Source organism: Micropterus dolomieu, linkage group LG21 (genome assembly GCF_021292245.1).
Source record: "Micropterus dolomieu isolate WLL.071019.BEF.003 ecotype Adirondacks linkage group LG21, ASM2129224v1, whole genome shotgun sequence".
Taxonomy (NCBI): Eukaryota; Metazoa; Chordata; class Actinopteri; order Centrarchiformes; family Centrarchidae; genus Micropterus; species Micropterus dolomieu.
This window is the reverse complement of record NC_060170.1, coordinates 6743356-6771090: the sequence shown is the minus strand read 5'-3', so window position 1 is coordinate 6771090 and position 27735 is coordinate 6743356. Positions and strand designations below refer to the sequence as shown.

Genomic DNA, 27735 nt, shown 5'->3' with positions numbered 1-27735 from the left:
ATGATTTTGACCACTATGCTGTTTGTTTAAATGCGCTGATTCACCAAACAGCCAATGTACCAGGTTGCTCACTAAGCTAAGCTCACTAGGAGGCACCGGCCATGTTTGTGTTCACCTCAGCCTCTGACTGGTCTCAGAGAAACTTTACTTCTCTCTGTTTTTATTTCCTGTACATTTAGATTATTTTTCATATTTTATTATATTTCTCTACATTTATAGAGTAGTTTCATGAAGCCCCACGCTAAGCACAACTCGTTATAGCCTCATTTTGTGCTTCTATTCGTGCCCATTCATGTCTTTCCATTGTATGCAATTGAAGCCCTTCTAAAATTTGCATGGCATTCTATCTGAACAGACTTTTAGACTGTCAGTCTGCGTCTTATATAGTCTCTCCAGATACTGGGACAAAGATGTGTCTGCCAGTTGTCTGTCACAGGTGCCAATTCACTAGTCAAACTTGAACACTGTAGGCAAATTCCCACATCAGGATTGCTACTGCTAAAGCCTCTAAAGTGAGACAGACATCACAGGCTCTCAATCTGGCAGCTGATGTAACACCAGGGAAGGAGATTCTGTTACTGCTGTGGCGTTATTTGCTGTTACCACCAGTTTAATGCTGTGAAACTAGAGGCTTTCAGTATACTGAAAACTAAATGAAACTGTAGTGATGAGACCGTATCAGAGTCAAATGACTATGTAATGGTTACCATAAAAAATACCAAATACCTTCTGTGTCATAGTTAGTGTTGGGTAGTCGGATAGCTCTGTGGATTTGTAGCTCAATGTTGGCAATGTTGGACTGCATCCATCCAACACTCGTCTTAATATATAATACATATCTCAGGGACCAAGCACCAGATTACTGAGAAAATTGCTGTTGATATTGATGGTTGCCAGAGAAATATCCCTAATGATTTTGGTGGTTTGACACAAGTAATATCAATCAAATGTTCACATCCCTGCTTCTCTGCATGCCACAGCAAGGCTTTGCAAATGTAGGGAATGATTCAACATGTGAGCTAAAACTGTCAATCATTTTGTGCGTCTGGGTGCGGCTCCATCAGTGATGTTACAGCGGGAATACAAATCAAAAGTATCAACTGTTTCCTGAGATATTCTCTACAGGATGCAGACAAATGTTTACACAGAGGACAAAATCTACTGTGAATCTCTGTTAGGATAAATACATGAACAAACCATACCAAAATGTGGTAACTGAGTTATTAGAGCTAACTTGATAACTTGAAAGATAAGCTAACTTGATTGATCAATCAAGTTCAATCATCTGTATCATCAGAGCTAGGTGATACTGACTGAAATGCCAATATTCCCTCAGTATATAAGTATATTTAGATTTACCAATAAGACCAGCTGACAGCATTGTTCCCTACTCGAGGCACAGAAGTGTGTTTTCAGAGCAGTACAACAGCTCATGTGGAGGCTGGACCGAGAGTCCATTAGATTTCAGAGTATCAATGCCAACCAGTGTGAAAGGGCTTCATGGTACGACGGTACGCCCACGCGCTCTGCAGGCTGGCAGGTTTTCCTCTGCATTCATTCACCACAGCCTGCACTGCTGAAGGAAACACTGAAATAAAGAAAAGGCATCATAATATCACCCAGCGTCTGTCATTACCTGCTAAGAATCACCTCATATCCTGTTCTCTTTCATATTTTATTTAACTGCAGCTTTCCTAACATCTTGTTCCTTTTTACACACAGGGGGGTTCCAGTTCTGCCCTGCGAGTGTCTCTAATCTAAAATCAGATAAAAGATTCTTTCATCAGATTCTAAATGAATGGGGAATTAATCAGTGGGGAAATTTTGTCCAAGTCAAAAATGTTTTGGAGTTGTGGTTAATAGCTGCTGGTTTGAAACACTATATGTGTTGTTAATGTGTTTTTCACAGCATGAAAGATAATTTGTGCATAGAAGCTTTATTTTCTCAGGTCTATCTTAAATAATTTAATTTTCTTCAGCTTCTGGTGAGCATAATAATGGACTGGAAACATCCGTGCATGTAGTAGAACCAAAAATCTAATATATAAAATACACAACTCCAGGGTTGTGTTACTCCAAAACCATAAATGGTTTCAGAACAGTCTCTACTGTTAACGCTATTTAGGATTAATATTTAATGTAAGAGAGATGTTAAGACCTGAAGGGACAGGCCCTGGAGGGAGGCCTGAAGGGAGGGGTGAGATTTTTTCAGTTACATTCGAAATCTTGCTGTCTCTTGCTAGTGTCTGCAACAGTGCCTACACCAGCTTTAACCAAGTGCCAAAGTATAAAAAGAATTTGATTCATGCTTTAGTTGCTACTGACATATATTGTAGAAAAACAAATACACTGTCAGTGAACATTTTATTAGTTCACTAACAACATTTTGCAACAAATATAACATGTAACATGTTCTCATACCTAAATGACAGAATAGGTCGTTCGTCACTGACTCCCAATACTACATAAATGAAAAGTCGCTGTTTGGTTAGGTTTAGGAAAACATCATGGTTAAGATAAGTAAGACATATGTAAGTTAAAATAACAAAATAACTCACTGTTTTCTCTTTATAGTCACCTGACATTTTGGGGAAAAAATGTAATGCGATTAGCATTCGATTTACAGATTTTTTTGCTTAAGTTTTGCTAAAGTATTCACTAAATATTCACTGCCAGTCTATTTTTGATGGAAGCCACGTCAAGCAGCACAGAGCAGACGAAACGGGCAGGAAGTCAGACAGAGAACTACCTAGAGAATCCGGTCGATTTTCAAAATTAAACACCTTGTGCAGATTTCCGATTGTATATCAACAGTAAACACATTTAAAACAAACAAAAGAAACAATTTAACTACGTAGCCGACTTAACCATCGTAGAAGCACAAAAAAATCAAGGAAAACTGAACAAATTGTAGAAATGTAGCCTGCACAGAGCGGAGCGAAACACAGAGAGATGGCGCGTTAGCAAGTCTGTCACACAAGGATGACAAACGAATGAATTTGTAACTGCATGACTGTTTTAAACGGGTCAGATGGGCTGTATAATTAACATGCATTTAAATTGCTTTCTTCACAATTAGCTAATCGCATTTCCTCATAATTACTACAGCCACTAGATGTCGCCGATTGGGTCGTGAACTACCATTCTGAAGCCTTGAGTTTGGCATTTTGGTCACCATCTTGGTTTTTTGGAACCAGCAGTGACCATATTCGGATGAGAGGGTGGAGCTGAGGGAGGAGTGAATGGTAACCTAGCCGTGAATTTGTTCTCCTCCAAACTCAGTCAAAGTTCTCACATGAAAACACAGACAGCACCCAAAAACAAATTCATGGCTAGTTAAATGTAACGCTACACAGTGCAGAGGATGTGATTTGCCTCTATTGACATGTCGCCATAGTAGCGACTTGTCACAAGGTAGACACACCCTAAGGTGTAACCTGCTTTATTATCTCTTTTACTCTAAATGGGGCCATGATTTACAAAATGAACATCATGCTGTATTGAAGAAGACTTGGAACGAGCAACTGAGACCATAAACTCATTTGGAAAGTCTTTAAAAAATCAAGTGAGAAGTAGGGTCTATGGTTTATACATTCCAACGCAATCAGACTTCTTTTTGCAACCATGGGAGGAGCCCCTTCTGGCCATTTGAAAGGATGCAGGTTTAAGGCACTTCCACTTTGGCTTCACTTTCTTAATAAGCTACTTGCACAGATGACCTATTGGGCATATTTTGGGGGAAGGCGGTCTGGAAAACATGTCATTATGTTGACAGAAAACAATGAAAATGTCATTTCAAAAAGATAATAGGTCCCAAGCATTTGTTGTTCGCTTGAATTGTTCTGTAAGTAACCTTTTTGTGTCAGTTATGCTGATTGGCCAGTCAGCTCTGCCACCTTAAAGGTTTCAGACTTCCCTGGACTAACCTTATAATGTCTCTTGTATATTAAAACTGTCTCTGGTGTTACATCAGCTGCCAGATTGAAAGCCTGTGATGTCAGTCTCACTTTAGATGCTTTATAATTATCATTATGAAGACGCTGCTTGCAAACACTGCTACTCTGGGGGATTAATTTATGCAGGATTGGGCTAACACAATTATTGTTAATGGCTGATTGTGCAGCAGCGGTGTTGCTGAAGGAAAGAAAGTGGTTGTTAGTTTTCAATTGTTTTGCAGCAGCAGGAGTTATTATGGCAGTGAGTAATGTCATGCCATTAGAGCTTGTCATTCAGTAGGAAGGTAAGTGGTGTGTGTGTGTGTGTGTGTGTGTGTGTGTTCTCATAGTGAGACTGTAGAGAGTGAAAAAAAGGAGAGCATAGAGATGAGAGACTGGAGAGAGAAAATGGGGGGAAAAAAAGATGGCTACCATTCTCAAAATCACAAAAAACACACATGCGACACAAACCACAGATTGTCTGCGCACACACACACACACACACACACACACACACACACACACACACACACACACACACACACACACACACACACACACACACAATGCCTCCTCTTTCAGCAGCCTGACAATAAAGACAGGGATGATTTCTGTCAGTGTGACTGCTCACTGGGGAATGGAGAAATAGGAGAGAGAGGACATGCAAAAGAGATGGAGGACATGAGGACAAGAAGAAGGCAAAGGAAAGGAAAGGACGAGGAAGAAATGAGGAAGGTAAAGGAAAATGAAGCACAGGAAAGAGAGGAAAAAGGAAGAGATGATAGGAAAAAGGAGAAAGAAATGAAAAAAGCAACAGCAGATGACAAGAAGGGTGGAAAGGAAGAGAAGCAAAGGACAAGAAGGAAAGACAAGAAATTGGAAGAACAAAGAAGGGAGGAAAGGAGGCTGTGAGGCAAGCACAGTAGAGGAAAGAAATGAAAAGAATAAAGATAAGATGAAACGAGGAGGAGGAAGAGGAAAGAACGGAGAGGATGGAAGGAAAATAAAATGGGAGGCAAGGAAAAGGAGGTAAGAGGAAGAGGACATAAGGGCAATAATAAAGGAAAGAAAAGGAGGTGGAAATGGGAAGAGGAAGACAGAAAGATGAGAGGAGGACAAAGGATAGAAAAAGGAAATAAAGGACGAGATGAAACAATGACAAGAGGCAAGAACAGGAAAAGGGAAGAAGAGACGATGGAAAGAAAGGAAAGGAAAATGAAAGAGGGTAGAAGACCAAGAGGATCAAAACAAAGAAGGGGAGAGGGAGGAGGAAAAGAAGATGAAGCAAAAGAAGCAGAGTGGGTGGATTAAGACGAAAGGTGGAAGGAACAAAAATAGGAGAGGAAGAAGAAAGGATGAGAGGATAAGAGGAAAGGAAAAGAGATGAACAAGAGCAGTTGGAGGAAAGAAAGAGGAGGCGGAAAACAGGAAAGGAAAGAGGAGGGCAAAAACAAGAAAGGTGAAAAGGCAAACAAAGTGAGAGAAGAAAAGAGAATGCGCAAAGGGAGAAAGAGGAAAGTGAGATGAGAAAAAAGACAGAGGGGTGAAGAAATGGAGGAAGAGAAGACAGTAAACGAAAGAGATGAACGAGGAAAGGATGATCAGGGACCGATCTGGGGAAAAAAAAGACGAAAGATGGAAAGAACATAGGAGGAGAGGGTGAGTAGAAAGAGGTAAATCCAGTTCAGGCAGCGTTTCCTCCTCAAACGTGCTGACAAAATTCAGTTTTACAGCTTCTACAAACACTCCTCCATCCATTAAAAGAGCTGGATGAGGGGGCGGATAGATGATGGATGGATGAATAATGAGATCATCAGATTGATTAAAATTCTTTATTGGCATTTTTGAACACATACAACCGGATTCCTCTGTAGTCTGAGGCGCATAAAAATGTGATTGAAGATTTTTTTAAAGCCTAAAAACCAAAGATAAAAAGTGTCTCTTTGTTTAATTATAGATTTTAGAGGCAGAATTAATGGAAAACTCAGCTGGCTCCCCTGACCCCCCCCCCCCCTCCCCCAACTACCCCCGCCCCTCTCCTGATTAATTTGGGTAAATCCAGCTCTGTATGCAAGTTAGGACCGCTGTTTGTGATTCAGCCTCAACACAAAGCTGCAGCGTGTCGGAGGAAACATTGAAGTCAAACCTGCTTTACGTTGCACTGCAGCAGATTGTTTTCCTCTCCCCCACTGCATCCTCTGCCTACCACCACCGAATTGGATTTAAGGGCTGAAATTGATTAAACACACAGCTTTTATCTAGATCTGCAAAGACTGTGAAAACAGACTTTCCATTTTCATTTATTAAAGGTTTATTTTTGGGTCAGTTAGCCTTGAGGCCGAGGTTGCAATTGGACCTTCACTAAGCCCCGCCCCTCAGTTACTGTTGCTGCACCTGTCAGTCTTTCTGGTCTAGCCCTGCACAGAAAATGAAAGATGAAAATGATAGTGGTAGATTTGTTGCTTGAATTGTGAGGTACTTTTTGAAGCAATTTTTCCATTGCTGCAGATGAGAAGGTGCTTTTGGCCATCATACAAAAGGCCAACTTCTCGTTTTTACCCAGAGATGGAAAACTGTCACTGGCAGATTTTATCATCTGTCACTAGCTAGCTAGCTAATAGGGAGCCAAAGTGAATCCCGAACTTCCAGGATCGGTTTCAAAAGTAAGAAAACCTCATTCTAAATCACATTGGCATTTGTAAGAACTAAAGGTACTAAAAATCCGGTCTGTGGCTCACTTCATTTGTCTAGACAGAGATGTTCATCTTTGAAAAATCATCTAATGCTGTTGTTTAATTAATATTTTTGCTTTTAGCAACCTTTAATAAACATTGTTTACCAGATCATCATGGCTTCAATGTCAGGGGTCATGGCGAACATGTTTGAAATGGCAGCAGACAGACAGAGCTGAATGGTGTTTTAGAGGTTGAAAATATTGAAATATTTTTTTTTGTGTCATTCTCATGACTCCCAGGTTAAGAACCACAGGTGTACACATTTTTTCAACAGCAGAGATTACAGCTAGAAAGTTGACAAAAGAAGAGAATAGTTGTGGATTTCATGGATAGGAAGGAATCCAAGTTATGATGATGCAAGTTTCACTTTTACATGAGAAAAGGTAGTCTTTGGTCAAATCCCAAATAAATACAAAGCAGAGCTGCTAAGCGTTAAACTAAATCTGATCCCGGACCAGCTCCCATGCGGTGGATGTTCCAGTCCTGAACATGGTGTTTCTAATGTTAGCTGTAAGGCCAGAACATATTGTAATTAGCTAATGATATGCTAACCTCTGGCCTTCGAAGTAGGCATGGGCGGTGTTATGGTTTACCAAGGTATTTAGATATATATATTATATTCAGCACCATCAAAAATACAGACCGTCCTCCTATATTTTGAATTGTCACCTGCTGCCTTAATTTTGTAGACATTTCCACCATAAATTGGAGCAGAAAATGTCAAAGTCGTTTTAATGTTATAATATTTACTAGTTTAACCTTGAAGTTGAGGATAGTGCGGGAATGAGAGCACTGGTCCCGATTATAACGGTGACCCAGCCAGCAGGACTGTTGCTGCGTGACATCATCTCTGTTCAGCCCACTGATGTGTTGGTATCCATGGCAACAAGTTTTTAGTTATTGTACAAATAGCCTACCGGATAAACCCCGGTGAAATGTCAATAAGGAATGAAGGTATGAAAAAATAAATACTGTCCAAGCCTACTTGCAAGTAGTACTAACATTTGTTAGCTACTGTTGGTAAAAAGCTAATTAGCCAGGTTTTCGGCTAATTAACGGCTTCCCATTAATGCTAGATAATTTCATGATCTTGAGATAACTGAGTTTTTTATTTGCTTGTAGTTTAATTATCTTGTTGTCTTTTAGAAAACAAAAAGTTATCTTAAGATTTGGTTTAATATCTTGTTCTCATGAAAAAAAACAGTATTTGTTTTTCTAAAATAATTACCTTAACAAATTACCTCACGGAAAAGCAGCTTTGTTATCCCAAGATGATTCGATAATTAAATACTTGTAATTAACTTTTTTGTTATCTTGAGATAACGGGAGGAAAAAAGATATTGCAACCACACTGCTCTTGACTCTTTTGTGTGACCTTCCAGTGCGCCTTTATTATTTTGTTTTATTCTTGTTTTTATTATGTCTGTAATTTTTGCAAGGCAGAACTGGAAATAAGAACCCACTAACACATCTCTTTTTTTTTGTAGAATAACACAGAGCTTCTGTAGTTTGTCTGGTGATTCTATAACTGAGTCTGAGGAAGGATTGGGAGTGGATTTTGTCTAAAAGAAATTGAGGAAGACAGAGTCTCAGTTTGTGCACAGCTCCAGGGTCCATGCATATTTTAGTCATGTATGTGGTTGTTATTTGGGTCCTTGTGTATTTCATGCTCCTCTGTGGTTTAGTTACTGCTGATACTTGAGTTACTCTTTTTTTTTTTTAGATACTGAAGGCCTCACAAAAAAGATATTGGAGACGCAGGAAAATAATACAACAACTGAAATCGATGATCGCAGAAGCTCGAGGCGAGAGTAGTGATGCAGAGCTTTAATCAGCATGAGTTCCTGGGTGGAGAGAGAAAGACTGAACAAGAAGTGAAAGACACTGATATTGTAAACATGATCAAAAACTGTTGAAGTCCTTATACCCAAATTACTCACATGACCACTTTTCTGATCCATGATTAAGGTTTGGTTAAGTTCAGGCAACTACTTGGTTACTGTTGGGGAAAAATCGTCTTCATGATGGATATTTAACATGCAGTATATAGACATAATACAGATTTTTAGCAGCATGGCTCATGGTATGGCAATTTTGGTTGGTTGGTTGTTTGATTTGTTCATCACTTTGCTCCAGACTGAAATATCTCAGCAACTCTTGGATGGATAGCCGTGACATTTTGCACAGCCCTTCATGGCCCCCAGTGAATCAACCCTTCTGACTTTGGTGATCCCCTGACTTTTCCTCTATAGCACTACTATCCGTAAAGTTAGGATTGATTTTCATAACTTTGGTGATCATCATCAGGTCAGCATTTCACTTTATCCAATACCAAAACTCATCAGCCTCAGTGCTACTTTGTATTTTTACTTAACTAACATAGTTAGCACAATAACACATTAAGATATATTAAACCAATATAGTGACCATGGTAAGCATTATGCAATCATCACTTTGGGAAAGCTAATTTTGCTTTCTTGCCAAGAGCCTGGATGAGACGACTGATATCACTGTCTGTTGGGCAAGTGGGTCAGAAATCGACTTGCCTCAAGTCAGTTTTTACCCCCCTCCATACAAATGGTTTAATTTATTAGCGGTTATCAAGTAACAAGGAGACTTAAGTTAATTGTCATGTCTAATCTTTATAAATAATAAAGTAAATGAATCAGAACAATTCTTGCATATTAAATTAAATGGTATCACAATCCCTCCTCTCTCTCCACAGAGACGGACTCTAAGTGTGAGTGATAAATGATTTAGTTTACAAGAATTTGCCTAGCTAAACAGTTAGACTACATACAGACAGCTTTTGTTTTATCTTGTTTGTAACAATTTGCTTTTAGCCGAGCTAGCGTGCTGTTCTCGTGTAAAACACAGAGGATGAGAGACTGTGGAGAGCAGATGAAAACATTGCTTTCTACATGTTTATGCTTGTTGAACAGGCGTATTTTTCTTGCCCCTGGCAGTTGAGCCCTGCTAAGTATGAAGCACCAGCAGCCTGCTAATTTAGCTTAGCATAAAGAATGTAAAGCAGGAGGAAACGCTAGGCAGCCATTGTATGTTTTTTGTGTCCAAAGTTGTGGAGTTACGTGGGGCAATGTGTCCGATTACTTAACAACTAGGCCTATAAAAGAGGTCAACAAAATATAACTATACAACAACAGGATATGAACTAAACTAACTAACCTAACTGAATGAGACACAAGGGAACATATATAGTGGCTTGGCCAAACAAATTTACACATAAGGGGAAAACAAAATGGACAACAACTACAAAGTCAAACAAACTAAAAAATCCCCCCCCAACATAGCAGCACATGGTACGGCTTGATTGACAGGCCACAGCATATAACAGTCCTCCCCCCTTGGCCCCACCTTTCTTCCACCAGGACAGATCTTTCTTCAAAGTGGTAACAAGAAACAATGATTAATAGAACAGAAATGTTTACATAACCTTACAATGTGAAAATGTGTGCACTCAATTTAAACAGCGTATGGCTAAAGCAAATAAATGTATATTATAACTCAAATAACTACTGCAACTCAAATAACTGTGTGCTGTGATTTGAAATCATGAATTGTTTGGGGTGTGGCTAACTGCAAAATTAACTTAACCTGTGTACTTAAAACATGGCTTGTGTTCTGGTAGGCTTGTGTGCGGTATTACCATTGCTGGCTGTTACCCTGTGTGGCTTGGGCCATCACAGACTCTATGCAGTAACTTCCTTAAATCTGGTTGCCTGGCATCTGGTCCTGACTAAGAAATAGTTTGGCACATAATCCCCCGTAAAACTATTGTTGTTTTTACACTTACCGTTTCCCCTGTCTTTATGCTAAGCTAAGTTAACTGGCTGCTGGCGGTAGCTTTAATTTAAACGGTGTGTGATTTGCCAGGGTGGGAGGCAGAGATATTTAGACTGCTTTCTGGTCCAAATGTCACTGCCTCTGCCTAATTATTTTTATACCTGCTAGATAATCAAAATATATATTCCTATAAAATAAATATCTACAGTGATTATTGCTTTGACTGCCTTGCTCAGTGACATGGTCAGACTGGTCTTTACTGTGCTCCCACAGCTTCATTCACATGCTTGTTTCTTTAAAGCTAAAGCTGCCTAAAGTTCTGCTGTGTGCTTTGTTGGATTTCTTAATTAAGAAACAGTGTGAGAACGGGTGATTTGTTTGAAGACTTTAACACACAAGAGAGCAAGCTTGTGTTTTTATTGTTATTTTGCTGTGTGACTCTGCGTCCTGGCAGACTATAACTGCTGTGTGAATTGCAATCGAGCATTGTTATTCTGGGAGTCTGAGGGAGGAAAAGGCGTTAATGACGGAACAGAAATCCCCAAGGATCATGGTTCTTCTTTTATAGTTAATTTGCTTTGTGATATGATAGAAGAAGTCCTGGGTGGTCTTTGTTAGCAGCTGTGTGGGAGTTAACAGACGGTTTCAGGAAGCACTGGGGATCTTCTGCTTTTTGTTTTATTACTATTTTGCATGATAAATTTGCATTTGTTTATCAGGGTTTTAACACAAATCAAGTCAAACAAACAAAGCTCCTTATCATACCTGGAGAACAGAAACTGTTGGCAGAATAGAAACTAAACCCTGAACCCTGAAGTATTGGAAAGTTCCCTTTTTATATATTGAGCCACACAGGGACCAGAGGAGGGGGAAAGTAACTGTTTTGGAACTTGCAAGCATAGATGTAACTTTATGTGGACACGGGGACACGCCCCAAATAATTTTACATAAAGAATTGGTCTCTAATTTAACTCAAGTGTAACTAGGGGTGTTCTGGTCAAGTTTTTTCGGCCCTGATTCTGGTCCGAGTTCTTCAATATTGAATATTTGTAACCCCTTCGGTTTACGCTGCTGTAGAGGAAAGATAGCAGAGGGATTTTAAAGAAAAGCACAGAGCACCCGAGTCTTTTGTTTTTCGCGTCAGATATGAGAGCGAACTGTGTGAGTAACTGATTTATCTTCATAATAACACAACAGAAGCACAACTCCTTTATCTGGGAAGCCAAACTTCGCAGAAGAGCTCTGTGTTGGACTTGACAAAGCTCTGCTATTTTCTCAAGTATTTACTCGGCTTGGCAAGAACATGTTTTTTTTTTTGTTTTTTTTTTTCAAACTGGGAAATTACTCAAGAATATCGGGCAGTGAGATATCTGTCAGGCCAGTAATCTTTGAGTCATAACGGCGAGAAAAATCCTTCATCGCTGATTGCTGCTGCTCTCTCAGCAGAATTATTTCCCAGAGCTGTTGTAATTGGGACCATAATAAGTGGTGAAGATAAGAGCGAGGCCCTTACAGGCATCAATGACTTAGTATTTCATTACATGTAACCATGGTGATGACAGAGGTTAAGCTCACTCACACACTTTGAAAACTGAAAAACGATCTTCTTGGTTTTATGAAACACTACTGGAGAGTGTTTGTTCACGGTGTCTCTGCCGTCAGTTAGACGTCTTCACGGACCTCATTTTGGATCTAATTATCTTCGGGGGTGTTTGAAACAAGGTCTGACTGCCCCTCATGGTTAGCTATTGTAAGACCTCTACCATGTGTATGGTAGTGTGTGGAAAAATGATCACTGCTCACTGCAGTGTGTATGTATTATCAAACCCTATCTGCACTAATGCTAAACTACATGATGAGATAGACCTGAGAAACACAGCAAAATGTATTTGAGAAGATGGTGGAAAGACAACGAGTCATTTAATATACTACGTGTAGATTTGGCTAAAAGTGGAATTGGTAAGTACAGATTTTTCCACCCAATGGGGCAGTCCAGTTAAGGCTTTCAGCAATAAGGAAATACCTCTTTTTTTATAAACAGGAAATGTTTACCAGGTCTAAATCAGTTAATTAGGTTAACTGAATTCAGGCTTTTTAATAGCCTCTTTGACATTCTTTAGTTTTTTTACTTAATCCTTGTAGCTGCTATATGAGATGTCTGTAGCATTGTTTTTTATTTTATTTTTTAGAAAGCTCTAATTGGCTCCTTTCCCACACAGACCCACCTGCAGCAGGTCTGGGGATTATGGGGATGTGAAAATTTTATTTTAATTTTTTAGAGTGATAAAAGTGACAAATGGAAGAGGGATGTTCTTGCCCATTTGATAAATAGGTGAACAGTTAACCTCTCACATACATACATACATACATACATACATACTTCGCTCAGGGCTGTAATTGGGACCATATGAAATAATAATAAATAAAAAGCACATGCATACATACTCACCGTGGGCATATATACTTAACCTTGCACACACATACATACCTACACATGACACTATATATGTATGTGCAAGCGAAGCATTCAATTTTCCAAGTCTGGATATAGTTGAGAGAGGATTAACTGCCATTTAGTATTAGGAAGTTGGTAAATGCACACTGCAGATAGAATAATGAATGGTATGACATTTTCAGAAAAGTCTCTTCTTCTAAAATGTCCTTCCATTATAAAATGGGATTCAACATTCAAATATCAGATGTCAGATGGACTCAAATGACATTACTAATCTTTTTACTTAATTTTTTTCTGGAGAAGTCAACACAGTCATGGAAATTGAACTAATAGCTTTATACCAAAAATAAAGTGTAACTAAAGTAAAATTACATATTGTTGTTGTATTTTAACCTGTGAAGCACCTTGGTCAACCTTGGTTGTTTTAAGTGTGCTATATAAATAAAATTGATATTGATTACAATGCAGATAGTCTCTTAATTTGGTCTTTTTAATGAATCCTCTCCTTTTCCCTCCAGGTGGACCCCATGTTCACTGTGCCAGCTCCCCCTGCTCCAGGCCACCCCGGGGCCCTCGGACCCTCTCTGCCTTCAGCTCCCTCCTTCTCCCCTCCGGCCCTGCCCACCTCTAACCCCAAGATGCTGGCAGTGAGGACGAGGTCAATAGGCACCAACACCCAGGATGGAGGCGTCTCAGGAGCACTGGAGGGCGACTCGGCCTGTCTGGGGCCCTGCCAGCCCGGCACCAGCGTCAACCTGGAGGGCATCGTCTGGCACGAGACGGAGGAAGGTAAGAAGTATAATCTAAAAAGTGGGCATGTGTCCTTCTGGGATGTGAACGATGATCTCTCGCTAGTGAACACTCTATAGTAGCACTTTTAAAGGGTTTGTTCACACAAAATAAATAATAAACTGTATCTTTAGATTTAGACACTTATATCCACTTCTGAGATGTCTGCCACCACCCTAATATTCTCCACATAAAACCAGGACTATCCAAATGGCTAAATGATAGGAGTTATTTAGTAAACCGATGCACTACCTTTGATTTTAAAGCATTAAGGACTTAAAGGACAATACTAGTGTTTTTACATGTCCTCAATTATATTGCCATGTATTGTTTTAGATTCCTGAATGTATTTTCTCACTGTCCAGTTAGCCACTGACTTCCATTCATTCAATCCTTATGTGATGGAAATAACTTTGAAGAGGCTTCGAATTAAATTAAGCAGCCCAACCATGGCATCAATCTGGCATGCTGGTTGCCAAACTAGCACAGTCTAATTTTGGGTGCCAACATTGGCCCAAAAGCTGGCCAAACTGCTTTTAATGGAAACTGATTCTCAGTACAAATCAAACAAACCTGGATCCGCAACCGAAATCTGCACTGGCCATGACTTGGCTGACTACCTTCAATGTTGGTTTAAGAGCAATTTAAGGACAAAAATTTAACAAAGACAAAAACAGACCTTATGCTCGCTGTGATGAATTTCATACCCTTAAAATGTTCTCTAAAGTGGATTTTTATTCAAAGGCTTTCTTAAAAGGTTTTCTATTTTGGATCATTTTATTTGTGTTTCTATTTTATTTTGTCATTTGTTGTTATAAATGCTATATAAATACAGTTATAGAGGACAGTGAAAAACATAATGGTTGAAACAAAGGCTGACATTTGTTTGTAATATGTGACCATGAAAACGTACCGTTAAATGTCCAGCGGGGATATTGCTTCTGCAATTTCATCTTGTGTATGTTCAGACAGAAAGTAGCTGAACATGAAAGCCTGAGCTGTACGGTGAGTCTGAGCGCAGTCTGTGACGGTGAGGGTGTGGAAAGTATTCTGTGTCAAACCTGGGTAAATAAAATACTTTTGTCATTCCTCAGTTAAAGCCAAGATGGTGGAAATGCATCAGCAGCTTTTCTGATCTGCAGGCTTGACTTGACTTTGACAAAATACTTTTTTTGCTGTGTGGAAAAGCCCAGACTTACAATTCACTGCACTCTATCAGGTGCACCGTTTATTTTTTATTCCCAGCATTTTCCCGTTTGAAGATCAGTGGTTGTCCTGCTCATTTAATCTGTGACTCTAAACAGACGGGCAGACTGACAGTTACAGATGAAACAGTTTTTACTGAACGCAGGCTGAGTGAAAGTTGCCCTCTGGCCATTTCCCCAAAATCTGAGAGGTTTTAAAATTCCGTTTCCAGCAAATGGTTTGTTTTGGTCCTTATTAAAACTAAAGATAGTGTTATTTGCTGGATAAAATCAACAAGGGAGACTCCTGGACAGCTCCCAGGAAACAGTCCGTCGGGAAACAGTCCGTCAGGACTCAAAGCTGAGTAAATATTTCTACCTCCCTAGACGTGGCTTTTCAGGTTAACTGGACTCTTTTGTGCATCCAAAATGAGACCGTCCTTACCATTTTTAAAAAAAAAAAAAAAAAAAAAAGCAACATTGGTTGTTTAAAATGATCTTAACTCAGTACTATATTTCTGGAGCTTTTGTCTGCATTGGAAAGTCAGTAGAGGGAATTGGTTTAGTTATCATATGACCTAAATATGGAATTTTGTTTATATGGTAACAGGTGGGTGTATATGGGGAAAGATATTAACTCCTGTTTCTGTTCAAATGTCTCTGTAGTCCGATGCGAATCACCTCCTTGATCTGTCTCAGTCCGCTGACTCCTGGTTGATGACTTTCACTCCAGTAGGTGCTGTGGGTGGTTTTTGCAGTTTGCATTGGTTGTTCATTGAGCCTCCTACGTTTCCATGCAAATAATGACTCTGGTGTGTCAAAAGCAAGGGAAGCATCGTACAGTGTCAGAGCACCACCACATCAGCAGTGGGTGAAAACACTGCACCTGTTGTCTGTGAAGATTCTCATTCAGGCCGTAGTTTTCAAGGAAGGTTAAAATCCAGGGCAACTGGACGTGGTTGAAGACCATCGCTTAAACAGAGGAAGAGGGCTAAGACACCACAAATCCCCCCACTTATAACGTTTTCCCTTCATCTCTTCCCAGGAGAGTGAACAAATGCTCACATTTGGCCTTGTGACAATGCCAACGATGGCCGTTCAGACTCGGCCTGACGCAACTCCAACGACCACAACGACTGTTGTTACAACTGCCAGAAACACTAATGAACTGAGCGATATCCATCACCTTGATTATAACTCCACAGAGGTTAAATGGCTGGGATTCCCTGCCAGGGAGACAGAACTAAGATGAAAGGCAAAACGTATTCAAGTATCTTCAGACGTATTCAAGTGATTTTAACCTTCCTTGGATACTTGCACCTGTTGTTTTGTTTAAGCCTTCACACCGACACCTCTTCAAGTCATTGCTTATTGTCCCGCATCAAAGCATCAGGATACATCATTGTCCTATTATCGCAAGTTAGCTCTGCAGATTTTGGAGACTGTGTTCTCTGCGAAGAGATTTTGTCCCAATGGATTTAATGCTTGTGCTTTTTGTCATCTGTTCGTCTCAAATCAAGGCCAACTGGTGAGCCACATCTAATTTGTTAAGCAGCTGCTTCTGTTTGTTATCATGCTGAATGATGTTGGCTATATTTTATCAGTGGGAGGAGTTTAAAGACTCTGTCAAGCCCGCAATTTGCCGCATCGATTTGTATTTCTGCATTAGTGTTGTTGTTACATGCCATGTGTGTTTGAGCATCAGATGATGCTCATCAACTGACAAAATGCTGTGACGCTGCCAGTGTTGCACAAGGGTCAACGCGTCCTCATACCTAACGACAATATGTCGATTTTCAAGTGTTTTCGCAAAACTACACATAACACCTTTTTCCAAAACTGCATATATGTCTTTTAGAAAGCACAATGACACAAATGATCATTCCTCAAAATTACATGTGCGAGCGTTGGCAAGTACAGGACCTTAAGTATGTAATATTAGTCACGTGACCACAGGACGTTTAACACGTGGTTAATGTGAAACATTGGTAGTTAGGTTTATGCAACAAAACCACTTGATTAGGTTTTAGAAAAGATCATGGTTTGGGTTAAAACAAGTATGTTATGTAAGTCATCTATAAAATGTGAAAGTCCTGAGTTTACTTGACTCATTCATCCGCCCCACCACCATACAAGGACTTTACACTATAAATATGGTTCATAATAAGCTACATAATAATCGACCTATATGGGTGTTTTTCAGGTGGGGATGGGCTTAAGTTTGGGGTGGTTGGTTTCTTTTAACCATGCCCGACCACCTTTCCCTAACCTTAACCAAGTAGTTAGTGTACCTAAACCTCGCCAAACCTTAACCATGGATGCTGATCAGAAAACAGCCACACGACCACTAAATGCTCCAATGATGTATTTCGTCATTGGAGGAACTTGTTGCCCAAACGACGTTGCATCTACTTCTTCATTCTGCCTTTACAGACCACCACAGTCAGAACATCACCTTGCGATATTACCTCATAGTAGAGAAGTGTGGATTTAAAAGGTGTATATTTCAGCACAGTATGCTTCCTAAAAAGATTCACCGTATTTGGCCAAATTAAATTGGGCGTCTTTACAACTACTGTGTGTTTAAAAAACATATGCCACAGAACAAATAGATGTTTTTTATCATTATCGTTCCAGACACTTTGTACATTCCAAATAAAAATAATAATAATAACCAAAATCTAGTTTATTTTTATACATGACTGAATACCCTCATAAGAGCAGTTTTGGCATTGAGCTATACATAACTGAGTCCAATGCAAGAAGAAAAGTAGAACCAGAAACCTGTCCAACACCACAAAATGATACCATGGGAGTACCCGGCAATGGATCAGACAGCCTGATGATTCACCCACAGATTTCGGCGCCATCGCACTTTGATAGGCCGTTAATGAGGACAGTGCTCAGCACTGCGGCCTCTCAGTGGAGGTGTAATACCTTACTGCAGGCAGCTAATGAATAAATCCCATCTCTCTGCGCCCATCTCGCTCTGCCAGCCGCAGGGCCTCTGAAGTAGAGTGTTGAGTTTGGCGGAGAGGCGTTTGTTTCCGGGCCCAGTATTAATTAATTGGAGACACTCACTTCGCCCGGGCAAAAATAAAACGGGAGAAAAAACAAACACAACGCAGGGGAATATTTTCTAGGCGAAGAGTGCTCCTAAAAAGGCCAGAGAGATGGAGAGAGGAGTGAAAGAAAGACACAGTGAAAAATACATATTCTGTCTCACATTCTGAAGTAAGAGGAAAACAGACGGTGTGTAAAACTTCTTCAAACTGAAAACACTGAAATTTAAAATAAATTTGAGTGCTTCTTTGCAGACCGTGACAAGCGTAAATGGGCAGAAAGAAAAACGAACACAAGCAGGAACAAAATGTAGATGATAAACCAGACCGCCGAAATTTTCATAACAACCCAATCATCAGGATATTAATCAGCTACAGTCCATTTCATCAAGTATTTCAGAATAGTTTTCATTGGATTCCATATTATTCCAGTGTCAGATGACTTAAGAACAGTAGTTCATGAGACCAATTGTGGGGAAAAAACACTCTAATGCACTCTCACAAGGGAAAGTGGGTAATGTGCATTCACACTTATCACTTATTCCGCGTCTCAACTTTCCACCAAATTTCACTCAAATCTGTTCACATATTTTGAGATTTCCTCTTAAGAAACAAACAAACAAGCAGGGCTTGTTTTTTTCCTCCACGGTGCAGGAAATAAATGCAAGTAGAAAACATCAAAGCATCGTGTTTCCAGGGTTGTGTGAGAAAACAAACAGCAGCAGCGTCGGTGAAGTGAAGCAGAGTAACAGGATACATAAATAATATGAAAGATACACGTGGAGTTATGCTCTGCTCATAGCAAATATGTCTAACACAGAGAGATACACAGGAATACACTACCAAAAACTAACATGCAGACATATGGTATGTATTTTAGTTAATATACAGGGAAGAACAAAGAGAAGGAGCAGAGGGATAAAAGAGTGGTAACTATGAGAAAAGGAGCGAGGAAAAATTGATTGACTGCCCAGTCTGTGCCTGAACATGCTGACAGGATGGACGGGTAGATGGATGGAAGCAGGGGAGAGAGAGAGAGAAGTGGGGAGATGGACAGAATGGCAACAGAGGTTTTTTTTTCTATATTTCTAAACTACCAAGGATATGGAGAGATGGCGAGGAATGCAAAGATAGAGACAAAAAGAAACAGAGAAATGAAGAAGGATCATTTCGATTGACGATGTCAGAGTCAAATAGAGACGAAGAACAGACAGAGACAAAAAGCAACATGAGGGAGTATTTCTCATCCTGATGAGTCCTCTGCGCCTCTTGGGGACTATCACTCAGCAGGCGGAGGGACAGCCGGAGCCCCCTCCTCGTGACGGCGGAGGGATACGAGGGGAAGATGGTGGTTGCATGTTAATTAAGCGGAATACTAATTGGAAAGACAGAAAGGAGAAGAAGAGCAGACCACCATTTCAGCATCACCCCCCCACCCCTTCTCCCTGCAGGAGACCAGAGTCTGATGAGCGTTAATCAGATGGTGATTGGCTCGACTCTTAGCTCCACAGACTGTCTGATTCCAAGACTGTCTGTATGGACGCCAGAGATAATGTAAATCACAAAGGTGATTTACATTTTGTAAACGCACATAAAATAATCACGTTTAAATACCACTGGAAAGTACCTGACTGATGTTTGTCCTTAAAGGAATAGTGCATCGTTTTGGGAAACACACTTATTCACTTTCTTGTGGAGAGTTAAGAGATTAAGAGATCAATACCATTCTCATACCTCTATATAGACAATACTAGACTAGGTAATAGAGAGGCAATAAAAACAGCGTACAGAAGGAATTAATGTGGATTTTGAGGGAAACCGGGTTTTTTTTTTTCATTAAATTTGTTTGATATGATGTCTAGTGGATGAAGATGTAGAAAAAGCAGATGAGGTAGACGAGGCAGGAAGGAAGAGAGAGAGAACATTTTCTTCTTTACTGACTGATAACAAACCCTGAAGTCACTGAGATACGGATGCACATATTCTGGGACAGTCGGTTCAAGGACCGTCTGATCGCTGCTCTCCTTCATTTAACAGTTGTTTGTTTCTACACAGCATCTGTGAAGCAAAACTAGGCAGGGCATTTGTTTGAATGTTTATAAGTTCAAAACAGGATTTTGAATGTCATGAGAATGTAATGAGACGAAAACTGATGAGCTATTCGGTGTTTTGGCATCTTCCCATGAAGAGACAAAGTCACGCTGGATAAAAATAGAAACTCACTTTTCAACAAGGCTTCAGGGGCTTTTATGAGATTGATGAGGAAAACCTCCAGTGTGTGCTGCTGACCCTAAACTGGGACAGTCTTTAGCGCACAGTGACTCCTCATATTATCAGTGATTCTATAATGAATGACGTGAAAATATAAATGAACCAGAAGAAGTGCATAACAAAACCAATGCACATCTCTAGACTGCCTTTTATCATCATTCATCACACTTTATATAAGTATCTTACTCCATACTTTATATGGAAAGAATTACATAAATTGTAAACTTACCTTCATTTATTTGCCTGAACCATCTCCCCCACTGGAGACACAGTGTTACGCTTGAAAAATCACTGTATGTATTGCAAGCCTCCCTCCATCGACCTCACCTCACTAGCTGCTTTGTTAGCCCCACCGGCTGTGATGGATGTTCTGCTGTTAGTCAGTGAGTGTTTATTTGGCAGAATTTGGATGGTGTACGACACTCCAGGCTTCGAGCACAGCTATGGCAGGTCTGCATTTCAGAGGCTAGTGGATCAAGCCTGTTCTACTATGGTCCCCATCTCAAACTTAAGTCCCTTAGATCTTTTAAACATAGAATAAAGGAAGTGTTCCCTCTTAGCTGTTGCCTCTTTGCCAAATAAACATAATCAAAAATTGCTGTCTTGTCTATGAATTGTACTATGTAGGGTATTTTGGTATTGTGTTGTTTTGCTGTGGTGTTGCCTTGTGTTAGATACTGCTATTTTACCCTGTTTTGATTAGGTCTCTCTTGTAAAAGAGGTATTCATCTCAATTTGACTTCCTAGTTAAATAAAGGTTTTATATATTGATTTTCCTGAAACTGCACCTGACCTATAAAGGACAATTCATCTTAACGTCTTAACAGAACCCAAGAGGGATGTTTTTTTTTTTTTGGTTTTTTTTTAAAGCAAACAGACCTGAAAGCAGCACAATTCTAGCCTGAATAGACTCTGAAGATATGTGGCAAGAGTCACAAAGATGGTTACTGGTTTAAGGAAGAACTGATGTTACATTCATTCAGTCAGCTGCCGACTCGGTTTTAGTGCCATTTGTGCAGACGGCAGACAAAACCTGGAAACCTGAAGATATTTACATATTGCCGTTTGTTTGGAGAGCTCCAACAAGCAATATCCAGGACATTTTGTTTACATGTGTTAACGTTATGTAGAATATTTCCATTTGATGTAATTCTCCAGCTGTGAAAAAAATTAAATTTTTTAAAGTTTCATTGACTATAGTGACGATAAAAAAACTCTAATCTGCCAGAGCACCAACCACCTTTTGTTAAAATGAGCGACACACTTGGCCACAGTTCCCAGCCCTCATTTATCTGTGAGAGAGGCCATCAGGCTTAATTGAAGAGAAAGGAGTTGTGTGTTGCAGTCAAACCTCGTTTTAAAGCTGTAATGCGTCCAAAATTTGATTTGCTTGGCGTCGCCGCTGGCGCATCACAAAGCGGAGGTTAATGGTTTTTAAATGTCAGTCTGAGAGTGTGAGAGAGAGAGAAAGAAGAGGAAGAGAGACGTTTATTTCAGATGGCTGAAAGTTCGTCAGTCTCCAGATTGGAGTTTAAACCTTGACCCAAGACTCAACTTTCCTTATAACTAAAAACGTGACAGGGATGGAAGACTGTATTTACCTCCTCAGGTGTTGCTGACCAATATCAGTTTGAGTAATTTAACGGGCTGTAACAGACAGTTTGAACCATTTGGAAAACAATTTGAGCCTCTTAAAACTGTAAACTCCTTCCTTTAGGTTGCCACAGCTTTTCATTTCCAAACTGTTAACTGCTGCTGTTCTCAGACGACTCGTCAGATTGATTTTTCTTTCTTCTGTAGTGTGCTCCTTTTTATTTCTGCACATTTGTCTTTGATCAGGGTTTCATTAGTTTTGTAATTAGATACAAGTGGGAACAAAGACATGAGAATGTATGCAGAGCTACAAAGGGTGATGCAAGAAAATAAGTGATTCTGTGATATACATGAAAATCCCTCAAAACGTGTGTAATATTTAGGAGGATCTACTGACAGAAATACAATATATGATACAAAACTGTTTTCAGTGGTGTATAAAGACCTTACATAATAAACCGTTATGTTTTTATTACCTTAAAATGAGCTTATCTACATATACCGCAGGTCCTCTGACATGGAAGTCAACATGTTGCAGCATCATGTTTCTACAGTAGCCCAAACTGACAAACTAATCTACAGAGGGTGTTTCGTCACTATGTTGAATACGTACGTGGTAATAATGGTAGTAATCGTGTGGTTTATTAGAAATAAGAAGAGAAGTGAAATTTGGACAAATAGAGGACCACACATTATTTAGCACGAGCCATCAGAGCGTGTCGGCCACTGCATCTTCTGCTCGCTTGGAAATGGAGGGGTGAGGTGATGTCTGAATAATCAGTTTTTTTTCCCTCCTTAAATCTTTATTGCAAAAAGAGAAATAAAGTGTGCACGGACATAAAGAAGTATACAGAACTGTATGTATGTATGTATGTATGTCTGTCTGTCTGTCTGTCTGTCTGTCTGTCATGGAGAAAGTGCAAGTACAAAGTTAGGTTTTTTACTGCTGAATTTACAATTGTCATTAAATGTGTACATTTATTATAAAGTACTTATTTCGTCCAAGGAGCAAGTGAATGCACAGTGAGCCATTTGTTGCAATTCGCAACCCTCACCACTAGATGCCACTAAGGGTACTTTCACACCTGCAGTTCGGTTCATTTGGTCTGGACCAAGTGGAAAAAAAATGATACACTGTTGCATTTTAGTTCTGGTCCGGTTCATGTTAACACTGCAGTTTTACAAATGAACCAGACCATGACGTTACACAGACGTACAGGTAACTTGTTGATTTATAAGCTTTGGCGATTGTCATCCTGCATCATCAGGAACCACGTGGGGAAATCAAACTCCGGTGACTGACAGAAGTTTGTGCAGCTTCTGATCTGTATCGCAAAAAGCTCATGAAGTAATAATTTACTAAAAGCATGATAAGTTAGACCGCAGATCGACCTCATAGCCTATTATGAATAATAACGTAAAAACAGGACATGTAGGCCTACAGTAATAATCCGGGGCTTATTAGCTTATAGTATACCATGGTATCGCTGTCACACGTTTTATTGACATAATGAACTAACAGTGAACTGAGTAGTACTACTAGCCCTCCTTTTTAAACAGATTTTAATCAGGAGAAATACCCATGCTGACAAGTTTGGTATACGTTATGATTTTCATAAACATAGCCTATACATGACTTATACAGATCAATTATAATATCGCTGAACACATTTCGCGGTCAGCAGATGGATTTATTAGTGGTTTGGTTTTGGAAATAATGATCAGATCAAATCTCTATCATAAAATCCGGTGGTTGGTTCGTTTGCTTTCACACCACAAGCGAACCGTATCCGAGTTTGTTTGAAATGTCTGGTCCACTTTCGATGCGCACCCGAGTGCGATTGCTGCATTCATTTTTCTCCTCTAAAACCAAATTGAATTCTTCAATTCATGCAGCATCATTTGTTCCAGAAGGATGTAAATACTGGGATAAAACCTGTATGTGACTGATGATGATGATGATGATGATAATGATAATAATAATAATAGTAACAATAAACTTTATTTTTATAGCAACTTTCATGCAGGAAATGCAGAACAAAGTGTTTTACAATAAAGAAATGAAATGCACCAAGGGGAAAATACAAAAGGCAAGGCAAGTTTATTTGTATAGCACATTTCAACAACAAGGTAATTCAAAGTTTACATAAAACATAAAAGCAACAAGGAAATATAAAAGTTTTAAAAGTTAAATAGAAAATAAAAACAGGCAGGTCTCCCACCTTTGCTTATTTTACTCCTTTGATTCCCCTTCTCCCACTCTATCCCCCCTTTAGTTACTTAAGGACTCTAACCCTTCCTTAGATACAGTCTTCACTGTAAATCCAGATTGCCCAGGCTACAAGCTCTGGTAAAAGCGGTTGACAGCGGACAAAACAGGGACTCTAATCCTTGTAATTCTACTCGGCCCTGTTAACTGAGGTTCAGCCGTGTGAGATGGTAGAATCAAAAGGGCACTCTTAGCTTTTTAAATAGTGTTAATATCTAAAAACATAGAAACAAAGAAAACAGGACAGTAAAAGTTACAGTGCAGTGTAAGTTATCAATCTACTAGTTAAAGGCAGTGGTAAAAAGAAAACTCTTAAATATTTAATTAAAAGCAATGGTAAAAATGGTAATGATAGTAAAAATAAGATAAAGGTGAGAATAGAAAACACAGAATGCATCTTCACATGAAAATAGACAGAATTAGCCTAATAACAGGGGCAGAATTTCATAATAAAAGTATTGTAACATGACATGTTTTTATATAGATATGTTTTGTCAATATGGAACACCCCCAGTACGAAGGCTGCATTTTCTTTCAGCTGTTTCTGGGAACCTCCAATAAACCAGCAGCAGATAATCGCAGTGTTCTTGAAGGGAAGTAGTGAACAAGTGAGTTAGCAATGTAGCTTTGTCCTAGCTTATTAAGGGCTTTGTATGTAAGGAGGACAATCAATTCTGATTGTTACAGGAAGCCAGTGCATAGCAGCTAAAATTGGACCGATGTGCTCGCCCCTCTTGGTTCTGGTTAATGGTCAAGCTGCAGAGGTTTTAATAAGTTGAAGTCTCTGGGGTTTTTTTTGGGAGACCAGTAAAAAGTGCATTACAGTAGTTGAGTCTCCTTGAAATAAAGGCATGAATCAGTTGGAGGAGGAGTTTTTGTCACCTTGTTAATGTGGGACATGAAGCTTAGATCTGAATCTAAGATATCGCCATGACTTGTAACCTCAATCTAAGGAGATCATTTCCCAGATTAATAAACAGTATTTCCATTTTTGTTTTAGAGCTGACTAGTAGGACAGTTTTGTCCTTGTTTACATTTAAGAAATTATTGCTCATCCATTTATTTATTGCCAAAAAACATGCAGTTAACTAAATGTAGTTAATAGCAGCAGCATCATTTGGTTCAGCAGAGATGTACAGTCTCATCAGTATAACTATGGAAACATACACTGTGCTCCGTGATGTCACCCAGTCGCAGCACGTGGTGGGAATAGTAATGGACCAAGACTTGTGCCTTGTGCAGCCCCAAAACAGATGTCATGTTTCAGACACATGATCTCCAAGACTAATGTGAAACCTTCTCCCTTTGATGTTTGAACCAGTTTAACACACAGTCAGACAGACCAACCAACCTTTCAAGGCAATTGATTAAGATATCATGGATACTAGGTCTAAGAGGAACTGAGACCTTAATTTCATACCACAGTCTGTACTGTGGCATGTTCTAAAGCCTGACTGAAATTCTACCATACTATTTTTAAGTGTCTTGCTAATGAATGGAAGGTTGGATACTGTCCTATAGCTGCTCAGTGAATTACCATCTAGCTTGGGTTTCTTTAGTAAGGGTTTTACAGCAGCTGGGAAGATGCCAGAGATGTATTTACAATCTCCTGGACATTACTTGAAACACTACTGAACACCCGCCTAAAAAAAGCTGTATGTACAGGTTCAATACATGAGGTGGAGGAGTTGCACTGTGTGGCAGTCTCGCAAAGTTCATTTAATAAAGGTGAATGTTCCCATGGTTCCCATGCTTTCTTACAGTCATTGCTGTGGCCATCTGTGTTTACATACAATACTTGCTATAATTGATATATATTGTTGTAGAAGAACAATGCAAGTTCTTCACAATTTGATGCAGAGAACTGAGAAATGTCCCAAAGAAGTGCACCACAAAGGATTATCTTGTCATTAAAGACTGTTGTAATCTAAAACAAACTGCCCATATTTCCTATTTAAGACCTGAACTCTGTGTTGCTGTCAGCTATAGAAGCCTACTATGATCCCAGTAGATCCAGTATGAACTGCTCTGTCTCTGTCCTGTGTGATTGACAGGTGTGCTGGTGGTGAATGTGACGTGGAGGAAGAGAACCTACGTGGGAACTCTGTTAGACTGCACCAAACATGACTGGGCTCCTCCAAGGTAATACTACACTTTGTCTTCCTTCTTCTTTTCTTTCTCTGACTCTGTGATTCTATACAGAGACCTTTAAAGGCGCACCACACAAGCCATACTATAATATATTTATAGTATTCCCAAAAATCTCCAAATGAATGGAGTTTAGATGAGTTATGAAATACAGTGAGCTGGGAAGTTTGGTTGGAGCTGTGTGGAGCGTCAATTAGCATAGCATTTGTTTAGGCAGTGGGAGAAGCTCATGGCATCATGTCACCAGCAATTTGGATAGAGGCACAGGCTAAATTAAGTTGCTGTCAACCTTGCGCATGTGTATATATAACCTGTGGGGATAAACACTTTTTAAACCTTATTTTGGGGCCAAGTCATCAAACTTTTCCTGCAGTTTTTAACAGATTTTACTGGTGATTCAAATATGCAGTTTTTATGTCCTGGTTAAAGACTATATGTATGTTTTTCAATGAAATTAATAAAATGGGCTCAAAACTCACATAGAAATGAAACACACACCTGTTTTCTCCGTTGCTTGCATCAGCCACTATTCTGCTTTTAATGTGAGGACACCGGGTCGGATTCAGCCCTGTGCGCGCTCCCGAGCCTCTCTCTGACTACAGCGACAACACGGCAGCTAACGACATGCAGTTCACTAACACCACAAAACAACTGGCTCACAGCAAAACACAGGCTCCACGTAAGGATACAAAACAACAATAAAAGTTTATGTGCTGAAGCCCATCAGACCAAACAGGTTCAGATGATGTCGAGTAAGAACAAAGTGAGTATTAGTAAAGCTGGAGAAACATAGAGGTCACGTTAGCTCGCCGGCTAACGCCAAGCAGTTGCTATTGTTATCCGAAGCAAAGTTATATCGCTTTCCGCATTACTTCACCAGCTAACGTGACCCATGTTACTATCCTGTGTGCCACTGTTGATTTAGCCTGCAAGAAAGGATGTAATGGTAAAAAGCAAATGTGGAGCGATTTGTTTACTAACGTTAGCCTATCCTGATGCAGCCAGCTAACGCTACAGTAGCAGGATTTCTGTATGAAAGTGGTAGTGATTCGGATTATGCTCACTCATGAGTTCAAGTGAGCACGCGTACGAGCTCACGCCTGGTAGCAATCTTAAAACCGCATCGCTAGGGGCCGCTGAAAACTCCATAATGCCCCTTTAAAAGTGCAGTTATGGCTCTCACCATTCATTTAGGTAGGGGCCTGATCTTGTTAGTCCGAAATAACTGCCCGGAGGCGTTACCAAGATGTATTACTGTAATATTGTTACTTTTTCCAGTAACTAGTAGTGTAAGGGAGTAATGTAACTAGTAACTTTAATCACCCAGTCATAAGTAAAATATTATAATTCATTTTTTAAGTAGGAATAAGTAACTAGTAACAATTTCTGAATAACTTGCCAATAACACTGCTGCCGAGTGGCGGGACTTGCCTATGTAAGGACTTTGCCCAGCAGTTTGTTGTGGTTAGCTGTTTTCCTTTTTTACGTAA

General features: G+C 39.7%; 1 protein-coding gene and 1 long non-coding RNA gene across 2 annotated transcripts in view; both read left to right on the top strand.

Annotated features, from left to right (window-relative positions):
- Positions 1 to 27735, top strand: part of znf608 (zinc finger protein 608) — a 52512-nt gene that overhangs the window by 17125 nt on the left and 7652 nt on the right. The window contains exons 2-3 of the mRNA XM_046034086.1: positions 13448 to 13718; positions 26152 to 26239. Coding sequence (XP_045890042.1) covers positions 13448 to 13718; positions 26152 to 26239 — 359 coding nt within the window. The remainder of the gene's footprint in view (positions 1 to 13447; positions 13719 to 26151; positions 26240 to 27735) is intronic.
- On the top strand, positions 7596 to 8572 carry LOC123960540. Its single transcript, XR_006822538.1, has 3 exons — positions 7596 to 7624; positions 8158 to 8302; positions 8394 to 8572. It is a non-coding gene; the product is annotated as an uncharacterized LOC123960540 (long non-coding RNA).